We start from the raw sequence: 20374 nt of genomic DNA, 5'->3' as shown, positions 1-20374 counted from the left end.
TTTATCCTGTTAACTCACACTTCCTATGGTCATCCCTTATAAATGGGTTATTTTCACCAGGGCAACCTCTTTCCATATGGATTATTTCTGCACATGGGAGTCTTTGGTGCAGGGCGGAAGATCTCCCATATGGACCAACCTCCTGAGCGGTGACTCAAGGGATGCTGTTTTGGACCTGGCGTTATACAACACTTTGCCTGTAGTGGCTGCTCTAGGGGAAACGGAAGGCCAACTGGCCTATAATGTTGTTATATTAGTGATGGGCCACAGAGTGAGGACCGCCAATCTAAAACCCAATGTTCCAAGTCTTTGTTATAGTGTATATTCTTGCTCACAGTCTTCCTTCAGTAACCGTGGTGCCTGTCCTGTAAATGTGTAATGAAGATACATTATGGGGTGTGTTCCTCTAGTGAAAGCGAAGCTGATGCAAATAACACTAAGGGTAAGTTCATTTGGTGGAAACCTTTTCTGCGGGCTAGCTGCAACGGGATGCTGATGCAGTGTATCAGCATCCCACTCCCGATTAGACCCAAATATTTATCAGTCAATGGCAGAGAGATTGCAAGACTATCAGGTTACTTAAAGAGGACCTTTCATCAGATTGGGCACAGGCAGTTCTATATACTTCTGGAAAGCTTTCCCGATCTGTGCCCCGGGTAAAGCGTTATCGGTCCCGTAGCGCTTTACAGTCAGAAGGGCGTTTCTGACAGTTAGCCAGGAACATCCTTCTTCCCAGCAGCGCCTATCGGCTGTACAGTGTGAGCGGGGAGGAACGCCTCCTCCCTCTCCTGATAATACTCATCAATGGACGAGCATTGTCAGCAGAGGGAGGGGGCGTTCCTCCCCGCTCACACTGTACAGCGCTATAGGCGCTGCTGTGGAGAAGGACGTTCCTGACAGACTGTCAAAAACGCCCTTCTGACTGTAAAGCGCTACGGTACCGGGACAGATAGTGCTTTACCCGGGGCACAAATCGGGAAAGCCGATAGTACGCTGAATTCAGCGCACGGCTTTCCAGCAGTATATGGAACTGCCTGTGCACAATATGATGAAAGGTCCTCTTTAAGGTGATACCTGAAGATTTATCAAGAAGGATGCAGACATAAGAGGAACATGATGCAAATCTTATAGGTAATGTGAACCTCAAAGTGACTAATAGTGTTGAGCCAGATCCCCTATACAGCCCTGTAGGCATTAAGGTGTACAGGGGTGTATCTATAAGATGTGCAGAAGTAAGAGCTGGTGCCTGGGCCCTCAGAGGGCCACAAAGGTCCCTCGGACACATAAAATACACTATTATCTTAAATGGCACAAAGAACGTAGAGGGCTTATTACAGATTTTTACTCTTTCAGTTTCGCTTCTGGTAGTGCGCAGATCTATTCCTTTCAGGCATCTTTTGAAGAATAACAGAATGCAACAACTTATTTCCTTGTGCTGAAATTCAATGCAATGGTGCCAGGTGAGTCTTCTGCATCTTTCACTTGATGGAGGAAACAATAAAGTGGAACAATAACCTTTTGGTCTATAGTGTAAAAACAACATGTTATGATATTCGCACAATGCTGTACCTTTACCAGTCCTCGAGGTTCTCCTCTCCTGACATATCTATTTTAGGAACTACTTACAGCAGTACTAATTCTGGAGCATTGTTTCTTAGATCTGTGGGTTGTTCCATTCCTGCGCTAGAGGAATAACACCCAGTTATCAATATATTCATGAATACTCAAGAGTAATAACAGAGGAGCGGCACTGAGTTCTAAGAAAAGACTCCAGGCTTGTTTTCTTATGGTTAAGTATATGCTAACACAGGCGACATCAATTTATCAACCAATTGGCACCTGGCTTGGTTTTTCTGATACAGTCTCCAGATTATATCAATTTTCTTTTGGGTTCTGTAGGATTATTCTAATAAAATATACATGCCTATTGAGTTGGTAGGTTCTTCCGGGTAATATAGGTGCTCTGATCAATGAATTGTATTCCTTATACATCACAGTGGAAGAATACAGAAATACAAAGAGCAGTAGGGGAACCAGGTGACATGATCATAAGTGGCTCAACAGGATCGGGAGTAGCAGTTTATGAAAACTTTCCTTTAATTGAGATTTGACAAATTTTAAGGTTTTACCTTTTAAAGTGAATGCCCACCTTGTAACACCAGATATTCTATTGCTGGTGGATCTGCTTTTCTGACAGAGTTGAAGTACAATTACATCATGACTGGATTAAAAACAATTTTGGTTTTGTGCAGGCAGTCACCACTAGTTTTACTAGTGAGCTCAGTGTTTCAGAGTATGCAGTAAGCTCTCAAACTCCCTCTAGTGGTGGCTGCAGTCAGTCATAATCTTATCAGGTAACTTGAAGCTCTGTAACTATAAAGATATATTTTTTCTTGCTATATATAGCGGCACATGTACAGCGCCAAGAATAAAAGAAATCAAATCCTTAGGTGAAAATTAACCAAAAATATTGCCTTGTTTTGCTTGAGGATATTCATGAGTCCCATAGACCTGAATGGAGAAAGACCAAGATCCCAGCAGCTGTAATATATTTACATGTATTGCAGTCTGCCCTGAAAAATTATGGCTGCTTCACCCACTGCCCCATAAAAATAATCAGACATGACATAGATTGTGAGTCTTTATTTCATCCTCACTGTACAAAAATAAATAAAAACAAAAGACAAGAGCCAGAAGTTGTCACCTCCACGCCCTGCATTAGTGTCATTCATACACAGCTACATGTAAACTGGGAGATGCCACACACATGTACTCTGCCATGTTCATGCCTAAACTCCTATACAAGAAACATGCGTACCCTGCGTACATGTGTGGGCTAGGATTGGCTGTCATGCACTCAGTCACACAAATACAGATTTATATACATATACTTATATTACACAGGCAGATGCCAGGTAACATGCCAGTTTACAGTCTGCCGGCAAACCATATATACCCATCAGAGGTCACCATGATACAGCCAGTTATCAGCAGTAAATATAGTGATATGTAACCACACAGGGTACAGCATTCAAGCAATGAGGATGCCTTGAGTCCCAGGCAAGTGACATCATATATGGTCAGAAACTGCATCCGCAAAGTGCCATCATTCACTGTATACATGACAGGACTTGTGTGTTTTAATATGTCTAATAGTCAGTACTATAACATAATGGGGGGCCTATGCCAAATCTCAAAACTGGAGGAAAACTGACAATAACAAACAGTTATAGGTTACGTGAACATTATTATTTATTTTTTTTTATTTGGCTTCACTTCAAAAACTATCGCAAATATGGGGATAAAGCATTGTCGTAATGGGCCAACTTGGACGCAACAGAGGAAATTATGCAGTGCCTGAGAAACACAGTGCTTGGGTTGGCCCATGAACAGACTCTATACGTATAGGTCAAGGGCTTACGTATACTTCAAGGTGGCACTGCTGTAGGTTCCCCCATCTCTAGACATGTATGTTCCCCAACCACAAGTTAAAAAGCCAAACAAAAAGTGGCCTGCCCTACTGCCAGGTTTAATAGGTATGTCCTCTGCTGGGTCCATATGTCAGAAACTGGCAGACCAAGCTGCATATATGACCCAGCACCAACATCCACAGTCATCCCATTACTGCCAATAAGGGCTGTATACATGGATCCAGTACTTCCCTAAAACATACTTATCTTCAAAAGTGTCAATGTGAGTTGGCCACCATTGACTACTTATTGCAATACTCAGGCAAATACAGCTTTCATTTGTCCTATATGAAAACAGTGCAACTGTATGACCTCAGTGAATATACCTGGATCAGGAACCTGCATCCTAACTGCAAAGAAAATACAGGAACTTACACATGAACACAACTTTTCTCTAACACTGAACTGTAACAAAGTGGGAATCATCCCTGTTTCCTTATCTGCAAATCAATGAGAACAAGGAGTTAATGGCACATGTCTGAATTATAGCTCCATCTATCAGAGCATCTAGACGTGATACCCATTACCGCTGCAAATGCGCATTGTTTTCCAGATCATGCAGAATCTAGGGAAATTTACAGAACAATCCAGAAAATGACCATCGATAAATAGTGGTACAAGACAAATAGTGCCCTCTTGTCTCGGTGCCTGGTATTCAACTGAAAGAGGCTCAGCTGTGATACCAGACACGACTTCTGGAAATTGTTTCCTACAAATCACTTCCAACAAGTCCAGCTCTTTGCATTATTTAATAGGTGCTGCGTCGCTGATTCTGGCGCAGTTGGAGTTTTCTCTCTAGCCATCACTGCTCCTGAGAAATAAACGCTGTTAGTTTTGGTGTCTCATATGCTGTTTAGGCTTTGTACTGTCAGGAGGGTTGTTTCAAGCAGGAACAGGTAAGGGGTGTGATACTCAGCTCAGACATTGTTCACCTCTGATTGATGCACTAAATCACACCCCTTTTGCTCCTGCCTAATACTGCGGACCGAACTGTACAGAACCCAAGTATAGCACATCAGGCACCAAAACTAACTGCATTAATTGCTCAGGAATGGTGGGGTCTAGAGAAAAATAAATTCCAGCTGTGTTGGAATCAGTGGAGCATCACCTATTAATGGATGCCAAGAACTGGAGCTGGGGGAGGTGATAAAAGGTCCTCTTTAATGGAGAACCTCCTGCAATAAACATGCAGATATGGTTGGCTGTTCCTCAGCATGGTACTAGCTTTAGTCTTAAATCTATCTTTTGGATTTGCTAGCAACCATTAGGTTGAATAAACCCTCAAAAAAACGACTAGTTAAGAGACTTGGTAAGTATAACCAAGTCATAGTGGTCTATTCCAGTTCCCACCAAGCTGATCTTCTTAGTTTGGTCCTGGTCTCTGGTTCCTAGTAATAAGCTACATGTTTAGGCTTTACTCAAGTAATTACACAAGATAGGCAGGATCATACCTGCGAACAGTAGAGGCAGTGTATCCACATAATAGTGCGTAATGAAACAACTACTTTTTGTAAGTATGGGACTTGAAGTCATGGCCCAGGAAAGTCACACTACCACTAAACCAGAGCCATTTCACAGTGATAAAATTCTATTTCAGCATCTCAAGCCTAGGTTCACATTTCAGGGATATAGAAGATTTTAGCGTTTACGTTATGTTTATAGCAAGCCACCCTAGACTAATAACTAGTAGAGCATCTTAGGCCATATAACATCTTATTTCTCATGCAGAGACGGCCATTTTGTGTGCTCAACTGAATGAGAATACCACCTTTAAAAAATTAAAAGGCAATAGTGGCAGCGCATGGTGTCTACTGCATTACCAATGCCCACATTTCTCAAGGTGGATCAAATTCAACCAAAAGATTGAGTAGAAATGGATTTTACTAAGTCTACCTTATAGGGGTCAGTGAAATCAAACCTACGGCTTTCCAGTAGATGCAAAACTACATGTGGCTGTTAGAGCATGCTGGGGGTTGTAACTTTGCAGCCATTGGAAAGCTATAAGTTGGAGACAACTGGAGTTCCAGTAGGATTCAATGCAAAAAAAAAAAAAAAAAAAGCCTTGCCGCCTCCTATCTACCACCTAGTTGTTGATCTTCGTTAAATGGTCTTGGCACAATGGCCAGTTACTTTTTTTACTTCATCAAAACTACAAGTCCAAAATCCAATCTAAATTATTTAGAGAGTACTAGGCCCATTTTTCTTGTCTCCTTATTTATACAGAACAGCTTATGTATACATGTACAGGTCTAGGTGTAGGGTTTCTAGATATCTTTCTCTCTGCAGGCTTTGGGGAGGGGGAGAAAAGTGCTAAGCTGTCTTATTCTTGTGAGTACAACCATTTACAGTTCCATCTGTGACCTAAATAGTTGTAGAGTTCATGCTAATCCTGCAAGGCATTATAGAAGCAAAACAACCGGTCTGAAGTTTTCATGGCAAATAAGATTTCACTATCAGGTTCATTAAGGTGTTATTTGGAGACGTTGTAAAGTAATCTGAAGCAAGTCTGGTGGATCATGAGGAGTGGAATACAGAAACAAGACGTGCTGTACCTCTAATCTACCAACAGTGCTAATATTCCCTCGTCCTCATCAGAGACCAGCAGAGCATTGCAATACTGATTGAGCAGAACTTCACAAGTGTAGACCTATTCCTGCTTGAGATCAGTCACAATATAAAACAGACTTCTCTAATAGGGACCTCAAGAAAAGAAAAACATTTGAACCCTGTGCAATTGTCCTCCTAGCAATGCCCTTCACTACCTTTCCTTCAAAATACAAAACTAAGCTAAGTAGCCTCTTCCCAGTATGACCCCAATAGTCCATTCTCCACCTCCACAAGTCTTTGTAGTTCACCGATCCAGGCCAATCAACAGTCGGTTCTTCTCTTCTTGTCCACCTTCAGCTTTAAGGTCAGCGAAGATCTGAGTAAAATACTGGGGGTCAGCATTGATGCGCAGCATCTTTGGGCTCATTAGTCCAATGACAGAAAGGCAACGGTCCCAAAAAGCCTCCTTTGAGCTTTCCACAAGGAAGGGCTTAAGGGGGTAAGAGATCTCATTGCCCATGTAGGAATATGACAGATAGACACAAGTTAACAAAGAGGCCTGAAGTTCTTGCTCACTGCTCAGCTCAGAAGATATGACGTCTCGACAGAGCATGTAAAGAAAGACCACATTGGCCGGAGTGATGAAGCCCTGATCCTGCCACCCTTGAAGGAGAAGGGATCTGTCAACACTTCTTAGCCACAGGACGGGCTCTGTAGGGGAAAGATGCTTGAGTTTGTAACACCTTCGACAAAGGAACTCCCCTAAACATCTAAGCAGCTCGCTGGTTGATGCCTGCACCACCACTCTTTTCGGAGAGGAGTGCACTTGCTGCTGTTGAGTAGACTTGCTACCAGAAGATACTGAGTCTTTAGTAATGGAATCTTTAGAGTCTTGTGTGAAGCTTGATAGATTAGAAGGAGACAAAGACTTCTTGAGATTCTCACTGTTGAGATGAGTTACATTATTCTGGTAACTACCGTTGGCTTGACCCTTTTTTGGCTGTCTCTTCTTGGATGAGACAGCCACAAGTCTCTTCCAGGGCAAGACAGAGATGAAGGAATGTCTCTTCAGAGATTTTCCATTCTTGCTGTTCTGGACGGCAGTATAATGGGCCACACTTGAGGAGCTCCCTTCAAAGAGTCCAGCCTTGCGGTAGCTTGGGGACACAGACAGGACAGTCCCCATGATTGTTCACAGACAAGTGTGCCTCCCTTGTTAAGGATGATACGAATGTATATATTTAGAAAGCTTCAGATATCATTTCATCTCTGGTTTCATGAAATTAAGATGCCTACAAAAAACAAACAAAACACAACATTAAATATATATAAAAAACAAAAACAGACCAACCAAAAAATACAGGCAAAGAAACCAAAAAGTGCAAGGCCTTGTATTCTAGAAAACTGGTGTACAGGGCATGTCGTTCCAGTGAGTAGATTGAACCTAGCCTCTCTGCTGCCTGAGGCGGCCGATCAAAAGTCAAGCCCCTGTATAAACCATATAGAAGACAAAACAATAAGTGACTAAAACTAGATAGAAACAGTGTTGCGAGTCGTCTGCATTCCTTTGTATGTGTGAATCAATGACTCTTAACTTGCTCTGGTCTTACAAGTGAAAACAACAATGAGTCAGCCTGAAATTGCTGTCGTCTGCATTGTCCCATCTGCAGGTTTCTAATCTATCTGCATCTGATCTGGGCGCAGCTGACAGCTTCATATTTATAGCTGCCAGAAGTTGGATGGAAAATGCATATTCACTGCTGCATAAATAATACTTATCACCAGCCGGGAAAACCCTGCTCCTAACAATATAGAAATATGTGGCTGTACGGCTCCCGATATAGCAGGGAATTAAGGTAACAAGTCATCGGGATTAGCATGTGCAAGTGTCTTGTACTTGGCTGTAAGATTATATCTGCACTGTTACTCACGATAACGCATGCGTCTTTTAGAAACGACTCGGTTTACAGTTTTGATCAATGTTAGTCATTTTGATTGGTGTAGAAAATACAGCATGTATAATAGCACCCTAACACCCAATGGTGACAAAAATCACACCTGCTAGTAACATAGGGTTAAAAGGACAGGTCATGGGTATCAGAATGGTGGGGGTCTGTCAACCAGGACTCCCACTTATAAGCTATTTTTAAGAGCCGATACAGAGAATGTAGCAGAAAGTAGACAGCTCCCTTCTGTGTAGTCTGAACAGAGACGCTGCAGTTTAGTTCCAATTCAAGTGCAGTAACCTTGTCTGACCACTGCATAGAGAACGGAGCTGTTGAGAACAACTGATTGATGGAGGTGGGGCAACACGGTGGCTCAGTGGTTAGCACTGCAGCCTTGCAGCACTGGAGTCCTGGGTTCGAATCCTGCCAAGGACAAAACATCTGCAAGGAGTTTGTATGTTCTCCCTGTGTTTGTGTGGATTTCCTCCCATTCTACAAAGACATACTTATAGGGAAAAATGTACATTGTAAGCCCTATAGGAGGCTCACAATCTGCATTAAAAAAAAAAAAAGACAGATTGATTGAGGTGTCAGGGGTCTTACCCCCGCTGATGTGATTCTGATGACCTATCCTTATCTATATATTTAGCTCAGATAAACCCTTTACCTATGATGCAATGTGCAATGCTATAACAAGATATAAAACTTCTGCGCAGTCAACGGAGAAGCAGCCCAAATCAATGCTGGCGATCTCCTCGCATCTGCTTTATTATTTGGTTTGCTCACCAGGATCTAATTTTATTTCAGTAGAAGCTCATGGGCAGGACCCCTAGTTTATTTTGCAACATTCTGTAGAGAGGTAATTCAGTGATATTTCATATCTTATAATTTTTGCTTTCATCTAGAAACAGTGCCACCTCACTGTCACATATGGTATTGTAATCGGGCTTCATTTAACGAGGACCTTTCACCACTTTTGGGCACATGCAGTGTTATATACTGCCGGGAAGCTGACAGTGCGCTGAGTTCAGCGCACTGTCGGCTTTCCCGATCCGTGCCCTGTGTAAAGAGCTTACGGTGCCGGTACCGTAGTGCTCTATAGTCAGAAGGGCGTTTTTGACCATTAGCCAGGAACGTCCTTCTGCCTCGCGGCGCCAATCGCGCTGTGCTGTGGAGCGGGGAGGAACGCCCCCTCCCTCTCCTGATAATACTCGTCTATGGACGAGCTGTGTGAGCAGAGGGAGGGGGCGTTCCTCCCGGCTCCACAGCACAGCGCGATAGGCGCCGCGAGGCAGAAGGACGTTCCTGGCTAATGGTCAGAAACGCCCTTCTGACCATAGAGCACTACGGTACCGGCACCGTAAGCTCTTTACACAGGGCACGGATCGGGAAAGCCGACAGTGCGCTGAACTCAGCGCACTGTCAGCTTCCCGGCAGTATATAACACTGCATGTGCCCAAAAGTGGTGAAAGGTCCTCTTTAAGTGAATGGGGAGAATTTATTAAGCCTGGTGATTTATACTGCAGTCTTGATTCCCTGTGTGCTAGAGTAGAAATATGGCCAGTTCATTCAGAGATACTGTAAGTTGGTGGGGATGTACATCTTGAACAGTTGGTTCATTGCTCCAAGACTGGTTTAAAGGGGCTCTATCACTGGGAAAAGTCATTTTTAATTAATCACATCCTTGCATAGCCTTTAAGAAAGTCTATTCCACACCTACCTTTAGTATGTAGATTGCCTCAGTAGTTTCTGAATAAGTCAGTTTTATTCATATGCTACGTATGTGCAAACAGGAAGAAGTGTCATCATCATCATCAGCGGCCTGTGCTGTATACAATCATAGGAAACAATAGCAAAGGGGGTGCACAATGCATCGTGCACCCAGTCTAATTAGCATGTGAATAAAAACAGACTTATTCAGAAACCACTGAGGAAATCTATATACTAAAGGTAGGTGTGGAATAGCCTTACTAAAGGCTATGCAAGGATGTACTTAGTTAAAAATGACTTTTCCCAATGATAGAGCCCCTTTAACCCCGGTCATGAGTGCATGTAGGAGCATTGTAAGAGTAAAGTATTAGTAATGTTAGCATACCACCACTTAGAATAGTGTGGTTGATTGGAAACCACAATGTGGAGCCAGGTGTCACATGTGGCCTTTCTCCTTTGGTGCAGTAATAAAGGTCACAGGCAGCAGGGGTGGGGGCTGTTGTGGGTGGCAGCGGCATGAGGGCTGGATAATCTAGTGGTGCATTACCCATGGTAAGAGCATAGAGTCGCCTGCATTCAGCTGTCCCTGTTGCCGACAATAATCTCACCAGTGTCTCCATATGCAGCAATATCTCATATTTATGATGGTTTGGTCATAAATTATCTATTAATTCCATCAGCTTCTGGCTTGGCCAAAGACACCCAGTGATGGCGGAGCAGAAATCGTCAAAAATATGGAGCAAAAATGAACCTGTGTACAAGATCTACAACTTGTTAAAGGGGGCTCTATCAGCAAAATTATGCTGTTTGAGCCACACTTTAAAAAGGCTATTCAGGCACCGCTAATCTTATTTTAATCCCCCCCCCCCCTTTTAAAATAATACCCTAGAAACAAATATGCAAATGATACTTACCGTGCACGGTGGGCGCTGTCACGCCTTCCTCTTCTTTCTTCTTCCAGTGACGCCCTCCTATCCTCGCTTTTCCCCACCTTGATCTTCTGTTCTTCCGGCAGGTTTGGTTCAATTTTTGTAGTCGTTCTAAGTTCCCCTTAGAACTATGCGAGCGTACTGTGCATGCGCAGTACGCTCGCGAACCTCTTTATTCCAGAAGAACAGAAGATCAAGGCATGGAAGAGCCAGGACAGGAGGACGTCGCTGGAAAAAGAGGAAGGCGTGACAGCAAGATGACGTCGGACAGTGCACGGTTAAGTATCATTTGCATATTTGTTTTTAGTGTATTATTTTAAAACAAGGGGGGGGGGGGGGTCAAAATAAGATTACCGATGCCTGAATAGCCTATATATGTGGGGCTAATTTTGCTGATAGGGCCCCTTTAAAAGCATTATAAAAATGGCCAAATATTTTTGAGCTGCAATACCAAACACAACCTGTAGACAGACGTGGCACTATTTCTGACAAGAGGATGTGTGTGTATACATACTACACTGAATTAGGCCAGTTGCAGAAGACCGTGGCTAGACGCGAATTAAAAGGCACAGGCGCGGCGCATGGGGGTCACGCAGATGTCACCCGTACACCAGCCATGCTTCTACGGTCCCTTTCATTAAATAAATAGGAGCCATGGAAGCAGGCACGCAAACTAGGACCTGTTCTATATTTTTCGGCTTGGACTGTCAGGCCGCACATGTAAGAGTAATTCACGGTCATGTGTACAGGCCCATAGAAATGAATGGATCAGTTTGCGATCCGGGAAAAATAAATATAGCACACTGATCTCAGCCACAGTCTTAGGGCTTATTCACACTACGTAAACGCCAGATTATTCTGAAGGCAAAACACGTTCAGAATCAGCTGGTGTTTACGTAGTATGAATGAGCCCTTACTGTCAGGATTTTATCACTATGCCTACATTTTCTTGACCGGCTTTCACAGATAACATAAAAACCAACAGGGTTGAAGACATACGTAACTTAGCTTTGGCCATGACATCAGGGTTTTCGCTTATATTGTAACTTATTGACTCTATATTGTTAGAAGGTAAACCTGTTAGGTTAACAGATGTTGTGGTCACGGTGAAGACAGTCACCTGTGTGTTTCTCCACTTCAGTGTATTTATGCCAATATTAGCTTTTCAAACCAGTCTAACGTCTCTGTCGTGTGAAGGGCAGTATCCATGGAGTGTACGGCCCACCCTCCCCCACCATCCTTCTCGCACTGAAATCCATCACTTTGCACCAACTCGTGTGACCTTATTCTCCAATGACACAGAGAACAGGCAGAACTTGAAGCTTCTGGGCCCCAGCACACAATCTTTATTGAGGCCCCTTACCTACTTTGTGACATTTAGAATAGTACCATATTTTATGCGGCAGAAGGACCTTTGGGGCCCCTCAGGGTGCAGGGCCTGGTAGCAGCTTCTACCGCTACATCTCCTATAGCTAGGCCCCTGGAGGAAATATACTTAGACTTCGTCCCCAGAGGTGATGGTGCTAGACAGATCACATCATACAGTATATAAGATCTATTATGGGTTTACTCACAATTAACCCAAATGACTCTAGTAAATGACTCCAAAGTCAGCACCAAATGGGTTTTACTAGGATCTAATTCTCCTCCCATACACATATCAGGGGCAGTTTTGTAAAAAGCAAAGTTTTTGGACTAAGGGAAGAAGATCTACCCCGTACAGATATGTCCTGTTCAGAATCATACCCATAGGCCCAGAGGAACAACACTAAGTAGGTTAATGTAAGCAGACAGTAGACACACCGGCTCCTCCGGTCTAATAGTTCCCAGAATTGTGCTGCTCTATATTATGGCTCCAGCACCATTATATAAGGAGCGGACAGTAACTAAACAGTTAGGTGTGACTCTATATGATCCAGGAACTAGACAGTTAAAGGGGGTTTCCAGGATTAGAAAGACATAGCTGATTACCTTTAGAAAACAAAAAAAAACGTCACGCCTGTTCATAGGTTGTGTATGGAATCGCCACTCAGCCTTATTTTATTCAATGAAACCGAACTGCAATACGAGTCACAACCAATGGGCAGATGTGGTGCTTTCCTAATCTTGTACAACCCTGTAAATACAGACACTAAATATGGACCAGTGCATCTGTGTTCATTGTGTGTATTGTCTGCCATATTGCTTATGTAACTGCCCCAATGAATTTAAGGTTGGAGAGGTTTTTAATTACATAAACACACTGGTGTGAATGAGATCTAACTGGCTGTATATAAACACGTGAAAAAATACAGACAAAGGGCATCATGGAGGCCATGGCTACCACGTTCCGTAGTGCTTTACCAAAAACACTGGCCAGACATGATGGTTTCAGATGCCAATGAGGGATTGCAGACAATGCTGGTGTTATGTTGTGGAATGACAGGACATGTAGATGTCAGATACTGTACAGCAAATGAAGAATTGGGGACACCAGCTGCGATGACAGCCCTGGACTGGCCGCACATTATAGAATGCAGAGTATTATGGAGGGGGAGAGGCAGTGATGGATAATGGAGGATCGCAGTGACACGGAGAAGATGGAATAGTCTGCTGAGCAGATATGGAGGAGGAGAAGGTGGAATATAAAAAATAAATAAATAAATCTAGTGTTGAGCTATGAATACCTGTAAAAGAATATGGGTTATGTATACAGTAACGGCACGTGTATTAGGAGATTACATCAATGCACGGCTCAATACTCTGTATACAGATACACCATGCCAAGTCCCATGCAATCACATGACACGTGTTGTGGTACGCAGAGGGGTTAACAACAAAGGAGGCCATACATGGCAAATAAGAACATGATCAGAGCATCTATGGAGGAAAAGCAATTGGTTCCAATTTAGTCAGGAATTTCCCATTGATTACAATGGAAAAATCCCTGTACTAGTATACGGCTTAGGTTATTTCAGCATTGTGTCCACTCCGTCGTCTGCTTCCCAAATAATAAGTACACTGACAAATATGAGATCATATAAACCAGTTCCATTATAGCATTGTCTATAGATAACAATACATCTACACCTTATTCTGGGACATAGTAAATACCTGACCACCCTATAGATCTATAGCTATATATCTGTGAGAGGGGTCTCCCCGCCATAGACCGCGGAGCCCTTACCTTATTGACAGTCATTGTTCAGCAACCGTATAACCACAGCAAGGGAAGCATCAGCAATAAGAGAGCAACCTGATTATTATAGGATCTCCATTGTTCCTCCCTCCCACTTGCAGCGGTTCTATGGCATGTTACAGTTAATTATGAGGAGGGGGATGGGGACTTCTGTAAAAGACCCCAGGGAGTCACAAGAGCTTTCTGGACACAGAATGTCAATGAATTACTAACACTTCAACCCTCAGCCCCTGAACACTTACCTCTAATGCCCCTGGGTTTATCCAAGGTGGCGCAGGGTCCACAGGGTTATCTGGATTCAGATCTTATAGTGTATGGACAAGATCTTGCAGGATAGTCGCCTCTTATGTGCTCTGGACCTCCATCCTCACAGGTTCTGCTGGGATGTCATCTGAGATTGATGGTAATTGCAATAGGCTGGTTCTGATCAGCTTCATCCAGGAAATGCTTGTTCTGCTTCTTGTTGACCCTATAAAACCTAAATCTGCAGTTTTGTAGAGTCCCTGTAGCTTGTAATGTGCCCCAGCTGAGACCTCAGGCTGTCTAGTGTCCCAGATCTCCTGACAGTCTGCTTTGCCTTCACTGTCGGCTCTTTCATACGTGATGGATTCCTTGTATATGTGCCCAGTGCATGCCCTGCCACACAGGCCCAGTGTCCATGTTACTTCATGCTATATGGCACGACTAGTGATACTGTATACAGGCTGAGCTCTCGCCACCAGGACTGTATACAGCCAGCATCTGTGAGTGACTGACAGATTCAGCACAGGCTTCTGCTCCTCCCAGGAAACAGCTGCACTTCCCAGCACAGCCCATTGCAAGCTCTAGTCTCATTCATCCCTCCCGTGACCATACACAGGGTTATATGGGAAAGAAGAACCTCGTCCTTAGGGCTAAGATACAAGGACGATACTAGCCGCACATATACAGTAGTGCAGTAAATTATATATACAGTGATGTGATAGACTATCATTTACCATCAATAAGTTATGATACTACTAAGAGTCTCCTTATGTAGCCGAAGCAGGCGGCCATAGATATTGGATAAAAAATCTGTTTCCCTCACCCTGGACCTTATAGGGGAAAGTGGATTAGCTGAAAACATTCCCAGCCAGTGTGATCTACCAGTCCAGCACCCACATGTATTATATGGCTAGAAGGTGAAAAGAAAAATTAGGCGTCATGTATAGGTAGTGTATGAGTCCATAAAAACAAGACAAATGTCATACAGATTGGCATCTGTGCGCCGCTCGTTTTTTACAGACACATTTCAGGGAATATCCTGCAAGTCCAACTTTTTTCTTTGCCCAAAAGAGCGGAAACCAGACGGAAATGGCACAAACGAGTACATGCGGGTTGGTTTTAACCCAATGAAATCTGCTTTGTAAACAGACCCGAAGAACGGAAACCCAAGAGCAGGTGTGAACCTAGTGTTAGCCACACAAATAGACAGATATAGAACCTGCTCCATATTTGCGGCTCATTCCTACAGATGGATATAATTGGACCATATGCTATCCGTGGTCACTGACACATAAAAGCAGATAACATATGGACAAAACCCTTATTGCTCGGTATAACTCAAGAGACACCACCTTGTAAGGGAGCCTTCACACGGAGTAACGCCGGGCTCAATGTGTGCTTATTTATTAAAAATAAGCACACATTGAGCCCGGCGTTACTCTATGTGAAGGCTCCCTAATAAGGTCACATTCACGAGTCTCCAGGGGACAGGGATGCCTTTTTACAGCAAAATAGCATTGATGGTTAGGGAAATGTATTGACTGTCAAGATGTTTCCCATCCTCCAGTTGAACTTGATGGACATGTCTTTTTCCAACCATACTATGTGACATGTTACACATCCACAATACATCATTCATAGCGATTTATATGCCCATATTGTACCTTTAACTTCGCATACCATATTATGAATGTATATGATAGTACCTACAGCTGTTCACCACCATACAAGCTTTGTATATATTACATAACATATTTGTATTGTTATATTTTGGTAGATTTGTAAGAGATGCATGGCTGTATACCACGCAGGTGTCTTCTCTTTCGCATGGCCCCCCTCCTGGACTAGCACTGCTCAGTATAAATTGAGCATTCCCCATCCCCGTCCTCCCATGGGGGTTAATTTCTGTGAATATCCCTATAAATTGTCTGTTTACCTGTTTCTTTATGTCATACTAGCCTCCGCATGTTGTTGGTGTCGATGATCCGCCTATATTCAGCAAATTGCTGCCGTTGATGGTTTGCCTGCTTCGATGTTTTGGCAGCTCTTAAAGGGGTTGTCCCATGAAAAGTATCCTATCTATACTGCTAGTTTATGTGGATTTAAGACTTTTCCTAAATACATTGCTTTATCAAAACTGCTTTGTTTGGCTGCTATCTTAATTTATTCACTTCATTGTTTACACTCAGTTTCTATGGCCACTGGGCTTATCTGCTCAGTTTCTGTGTATGTCTGACAAGTACTGGAGCTCCTCAGATAGGGGAGGTGAGAGCTCCTGGTTTAATTGAAATTGGCTGATAAGGGCTGAGATAAGAAGTCAGTTACCCCTGTATGTAATGCAAGCTGACTCAAATCCAGCTCTGCTACATCAGCTTCTACGTCATCTTCATACTGTGGTAATGCATTTACAATCAATCGCTCACTACTGACTGCAAACATAGCAGAGCAAGTGAAACCCCGCCCACTAATGTGCCAAGAAAACCAGGAAGTGAACAGACAGCCTGCAGATTGGTGAACAAGGGTTATGGGTATACCCCTTTAAGCTGACCTGCTGCTGAACTTGTTTCTCACGCCGTGCCTGTGATTGTTCCGACACCTCAGCAGCTCGCTGGGACACCATATAATGAGCATGTTGTTGGCGCTTCATGATCCGCCTACTCCAGTGTTTCCGCAGCTGTCAAGCTGGCCTGCCGCTAAACTCGTTCCTTGTGCTGTGCCCGTGATTGTTCCGGCATCTCAGCAACTCGCTGGGACACCATATAATGAGTGTGTAGTTGGCGTTGATAATCCGCCTGCTCTGGCAGCTGTCAAGCTGGCCTGCCGCTTAACTCGTTCTTTGCGCTATTCCCGTGATTATTTTGGCATCTCTGCAGCTCGCTGGGACACCATATAATGAGCGTGTTGTTGGCGCCAATGATCCCCATCAGCTCCGCTTGATGAGAACTCTGTGACTTCTGGCTACCTTCATAGTTCTCATTGTTTTAGAATTTTGCAACAAATTGATTTTCTTTTTCCCTGGCATGCATAAAAGTAGCAAACTACCAATTTAGATTAAAGGTGTTTTCCTATCCAGTGTGTCAGCATGTTGCCTGGAGCAGATCAGATAATATGCAAATGTGTGTACACAATCCACTGAATGTTTACACAGAGAGATAACAGACCTGGGGTTATCAGAAGCTGAGATAAGCTGCTGCTAGAGCAGTGTAATATAGCATGAACATCAGTGTAATATAGCATCAACATAAATCCATAACAGTCGTGAAGCCATGTAATTTACCAGAATAAAAAGCAGCCTCTGTTTTAATTGAGGTTACAAACTAAGTGCCAAATTTCATTCAAATCCGTTCAGCTGTTTTTGCGTGATTAAGGAACAAACATCCAAATGCACAAACTTTCCCATTTATAATATTATAGTATATTAGTAAGGATAGGATAAAGATATACACTTGATAAAGGGGACCACCCCAAAAGGCATTGTGTTTTAGTATATCAATAAAAGGATCTTCTATCGGTAAGCACGGATAATAGGTCATGTCCCATTTTTGTCCATTTTTCATGAACCCCGCCATACACTAAAAAATGGTGGATCTCTGAAAAAGGGTGGAAATGTAGCCATAGAAGTCATCGCTGAGGCAGTAGGTTAATGAAGATCACACACGTGATGATGGCTCCAGTTGTTTCCATCTATTCATCCAAACAGACTACATCCAAACATAAATCCATATAGATATTATAACATGGTGATCAAAAATATGTAAACAGTGAAACCTGTAAGACTTGAGCCCCAAAAATTTCAGCCAAAATTGGTACAGAAAATCCCCTAATTAGCTGAAATTGTAGATAACTTACCATCAGTGAACCAGGAAGAGAACCTGTTTCCAGTAATCTAGTGACTCACAAGACGACAAAAAAAATTAAATAAACATTGCGGGTTTTTCTACTGACAATAATATCTGTGGGGCACAACGTGGATAACATGAGGCGGCCCAGGGCAATGAGACAAGGAAACAGGACAGCAAATTCCCCAGAATACAGTAGACTAGCCTACACTGAACTGGCCTGACTAGATTCTCCTTCACAATAAAACATGACATCTTCTCATGAACTGGACGGTCCAGTCTTCAGATTGCTTTTAAATCTAGTGTAAATTTTAACAGAAGGAAAAAGGAAGAAAAAAAAAAACGAAAAAATAAACCCCCAAAACAGTACTAGGTGTTATTTACTTACAAGCCAGGAAAAAAAAAAAATTCAATACAATGAATCTACAGAGTTATTCACATGTTCAGAGAAACCGGTCTATCAAAAACTAGGCCATGTCCTGTTTCTGGTAGTTTTTCACATATCATTCATAGACATTTGTCTATAACGGATCAGTGGGCAATGAGTAACCCACTCAGGCAAAACAGACATGAAAAATTTACCATTTTACACATCCATTTTTTACAATGGTCTTCTGAATATAGCCTTAGGCTAAGGCCACATGTAGAATGTCACCCGAGTGTATCATCCAGCAGTGGACCCTTTCTCCTTAAAATACACACAAATGGATTTTTTTTTCTTTTTACGTGGGTCTTTACCCCTGTGGCTGGGCCGATTGCATTGCAAAGGTTGAAAATTGCACCAAACCCAAACCAAGGTGGTGACCTACTGGTTCAAGGCCTACAGCACAAGACACATTACATTGTGGTATTTTCAGCAGTTTGTGGATGGAACTTGTTTAAATGCCCTCCACAACACTGGCACTGTATATTTCAGGTTAGCTGCCAGCAATACCACCAGCAGATACTTGTGTGTGTACGTCAAGTTTGCCCCGTCCTGTATGTTCACATGATGGTACAATGGCTTTAAGAGAGGATTTTGAGATTGTTTTCTGCCTCAAAATCTTCTCCAACAATGGGCCCTATGGAGACCATGGCAAAAAGCAGAGGCTAAGCATCTAGTTACGGGCATGGTTCCAAAAGTTGCAATGTGAACCCTTAGGGTTGGGCAACATGTGGTATAGTCACAGTCGGTAAATCACTGGCAGAATTGCTGATGGCTAACCCACTGCGATAACCACACGTTGCTGAAAAAATCTGCAGGGTGAAGTGTCTTGTGCCTTTACAACTTGCCGAAGGTAAATTTTTTTCCTCTGGGTATTGTGCACTTTTCAACCTAACCAGATCAACCATAAGAGTCAAACACGTGGCAAAAAATATAGACGGCGCAGATTTTAACAGCAGAGGAGCTGTCACATTTCATCATATATAAGGCGGATCTTCACTCAGCACCATGGATATGAATGCTGAACATACCCGTCTGTATACATATTACCCAGTGACTAACTGTACCGTAGTCCCTATATTCTCCTGTACTGCTCGGTCACCACTCTACAGATAACTGTACAGTTCCCCGTATTAAGAAGCCACAGATATCAGCTTGTAAACAGGGGCTGTCTATGATCTTGAGAGAAAAGCTTAAAGGGAGTCTATTATCAAAGCCCAAATTACCAACCTAGCCCCATAGATAATATTCAGGTGACCCTAAGCCAACAATGTTTTCCCCTTGTGAATACGTCCCTCTGTTGCCAAGCTATTGCTGTTTTTGTCAATATGCAAATAAAACTGGAACACGGGTTTTACAATGTTTAGATAAGGAACATATAACCCATTCTTCAATCCAAATAGTAGATGATCTTCAAGTCAAAGTGAACCTTTGTTGGGTCAGGTTATACAGCGATTTTGCCACCACTGTTAGGGCTGGTGAAAACTATCTTAGGGATATGGTCATGTGGATATGCTCTTAAAGGGTATTTTCATCTAAGACATTTAGGCATATCCTCAGGTATAATATTGTGATAACAAAATATTTCATAGTGCATTTTACCATTCCCCCATCCAAATTTACTAGTCTTTCGATTCAGGGATGTGACCCTACAGTCTGACCTTGTCCATTTAGTGCCATATTTTGTAGGGACACACTACTAGTTATAATTCATTTACGACTTTCCAGGAGGAACCACAAACACACAGCACAATGGATAGCTCTAAGAACAATACCCCAGAGTTCTCATTTCATGGGGACTCCCAATAATTTCTAACAGGCATAGACATATCAGGCAAAGTGACAGGTTCCCTTTAAGGTAAAAGAATACATTTCAAAAAAAAAAAAAAAAGTGTGTTGTAGTAAGTAAAAAAAAAAAAAAACAGAGGCAAACATCAGTTGTCCCTATGTGACGATACCCAAATCCTGCAGCTCATAACTTGTACAAAGTGTATGTCTGGATGTCATTAGGTATATATTGTACATATAGTGGTGCCCAGTCATTTACTTCCAAGAACGTTTCACACACCAAGGACAAGGAAAAAAAGA

The 20374-nt window shown here is 42.7% G+C and overlaps 1 protein-coding gene across 2 annotated transcripts; it reads right to left on the bottom strand.

Annotated features, from left to right (window-relative positions):
• Positions 1–5665: 5665 nt before the first annotated feature.
• Positions 5666–14561, bottom strand: CDK5R1 (cyclin dependent kinase 5 regulatory subunit 1). 2 transcript variants are annotated; one of them, XM_075277148.1, is made up of 2 exons: positions 14023–14561; positions 5666–7309 (listed from the first exon to the last, which is right to left on the bottom strand). In XM_075277148.1, the coding sequence occupies exon 2, from the start codon at positions 7201–7203 to the stop codon at positions 6322–6324; it is 882 nt and encodes a 293-aa protein (XP_075133249.1). In that variant the 5' UTR covers positions 7204–7309; positions 14023–14561; the 3' UTR covers positions 5666–6321. The 2 variants fall into 2 exon arrangements, with proteins under 2 accessions (XP_075133249.1, XP_075133250.1); XM_075277149.1 differs by lacking the exon at positions 14023–14561 and adding an exon at positions 13769–13785.
• Positions 14562–20374: the final 5813 nt, after the last annotated feature.

The sequence above is a fragment of the Leptodactylus fuscus genome, chromosome 6 (assembly GCF_031893055.1).
Source record: "Leptodactylus fuscus isolate aLepFus1 chromosome 6, aLepFus1.hap2, whole genome shotgun sequence".
Lineage (NCBI taxonomy): Eukaryota > Metazoa > Chordata > Amphibia > Anura > Leptodactylidae > Leptodactylus > Leptodactylus fuscus.
This window is presented reverse-complemented; position numbering and strand designations above follow the sequence as displayed.

Coding starts and splice junctions, on each gene's coding strand:
- CDK5R1 (XM_075277148.1), bottom strand. CDS start 7,203: ATGGGGACTGTCCTGTCTGTGTCCCCAAGCTACCGCAAGGCTGGACTC.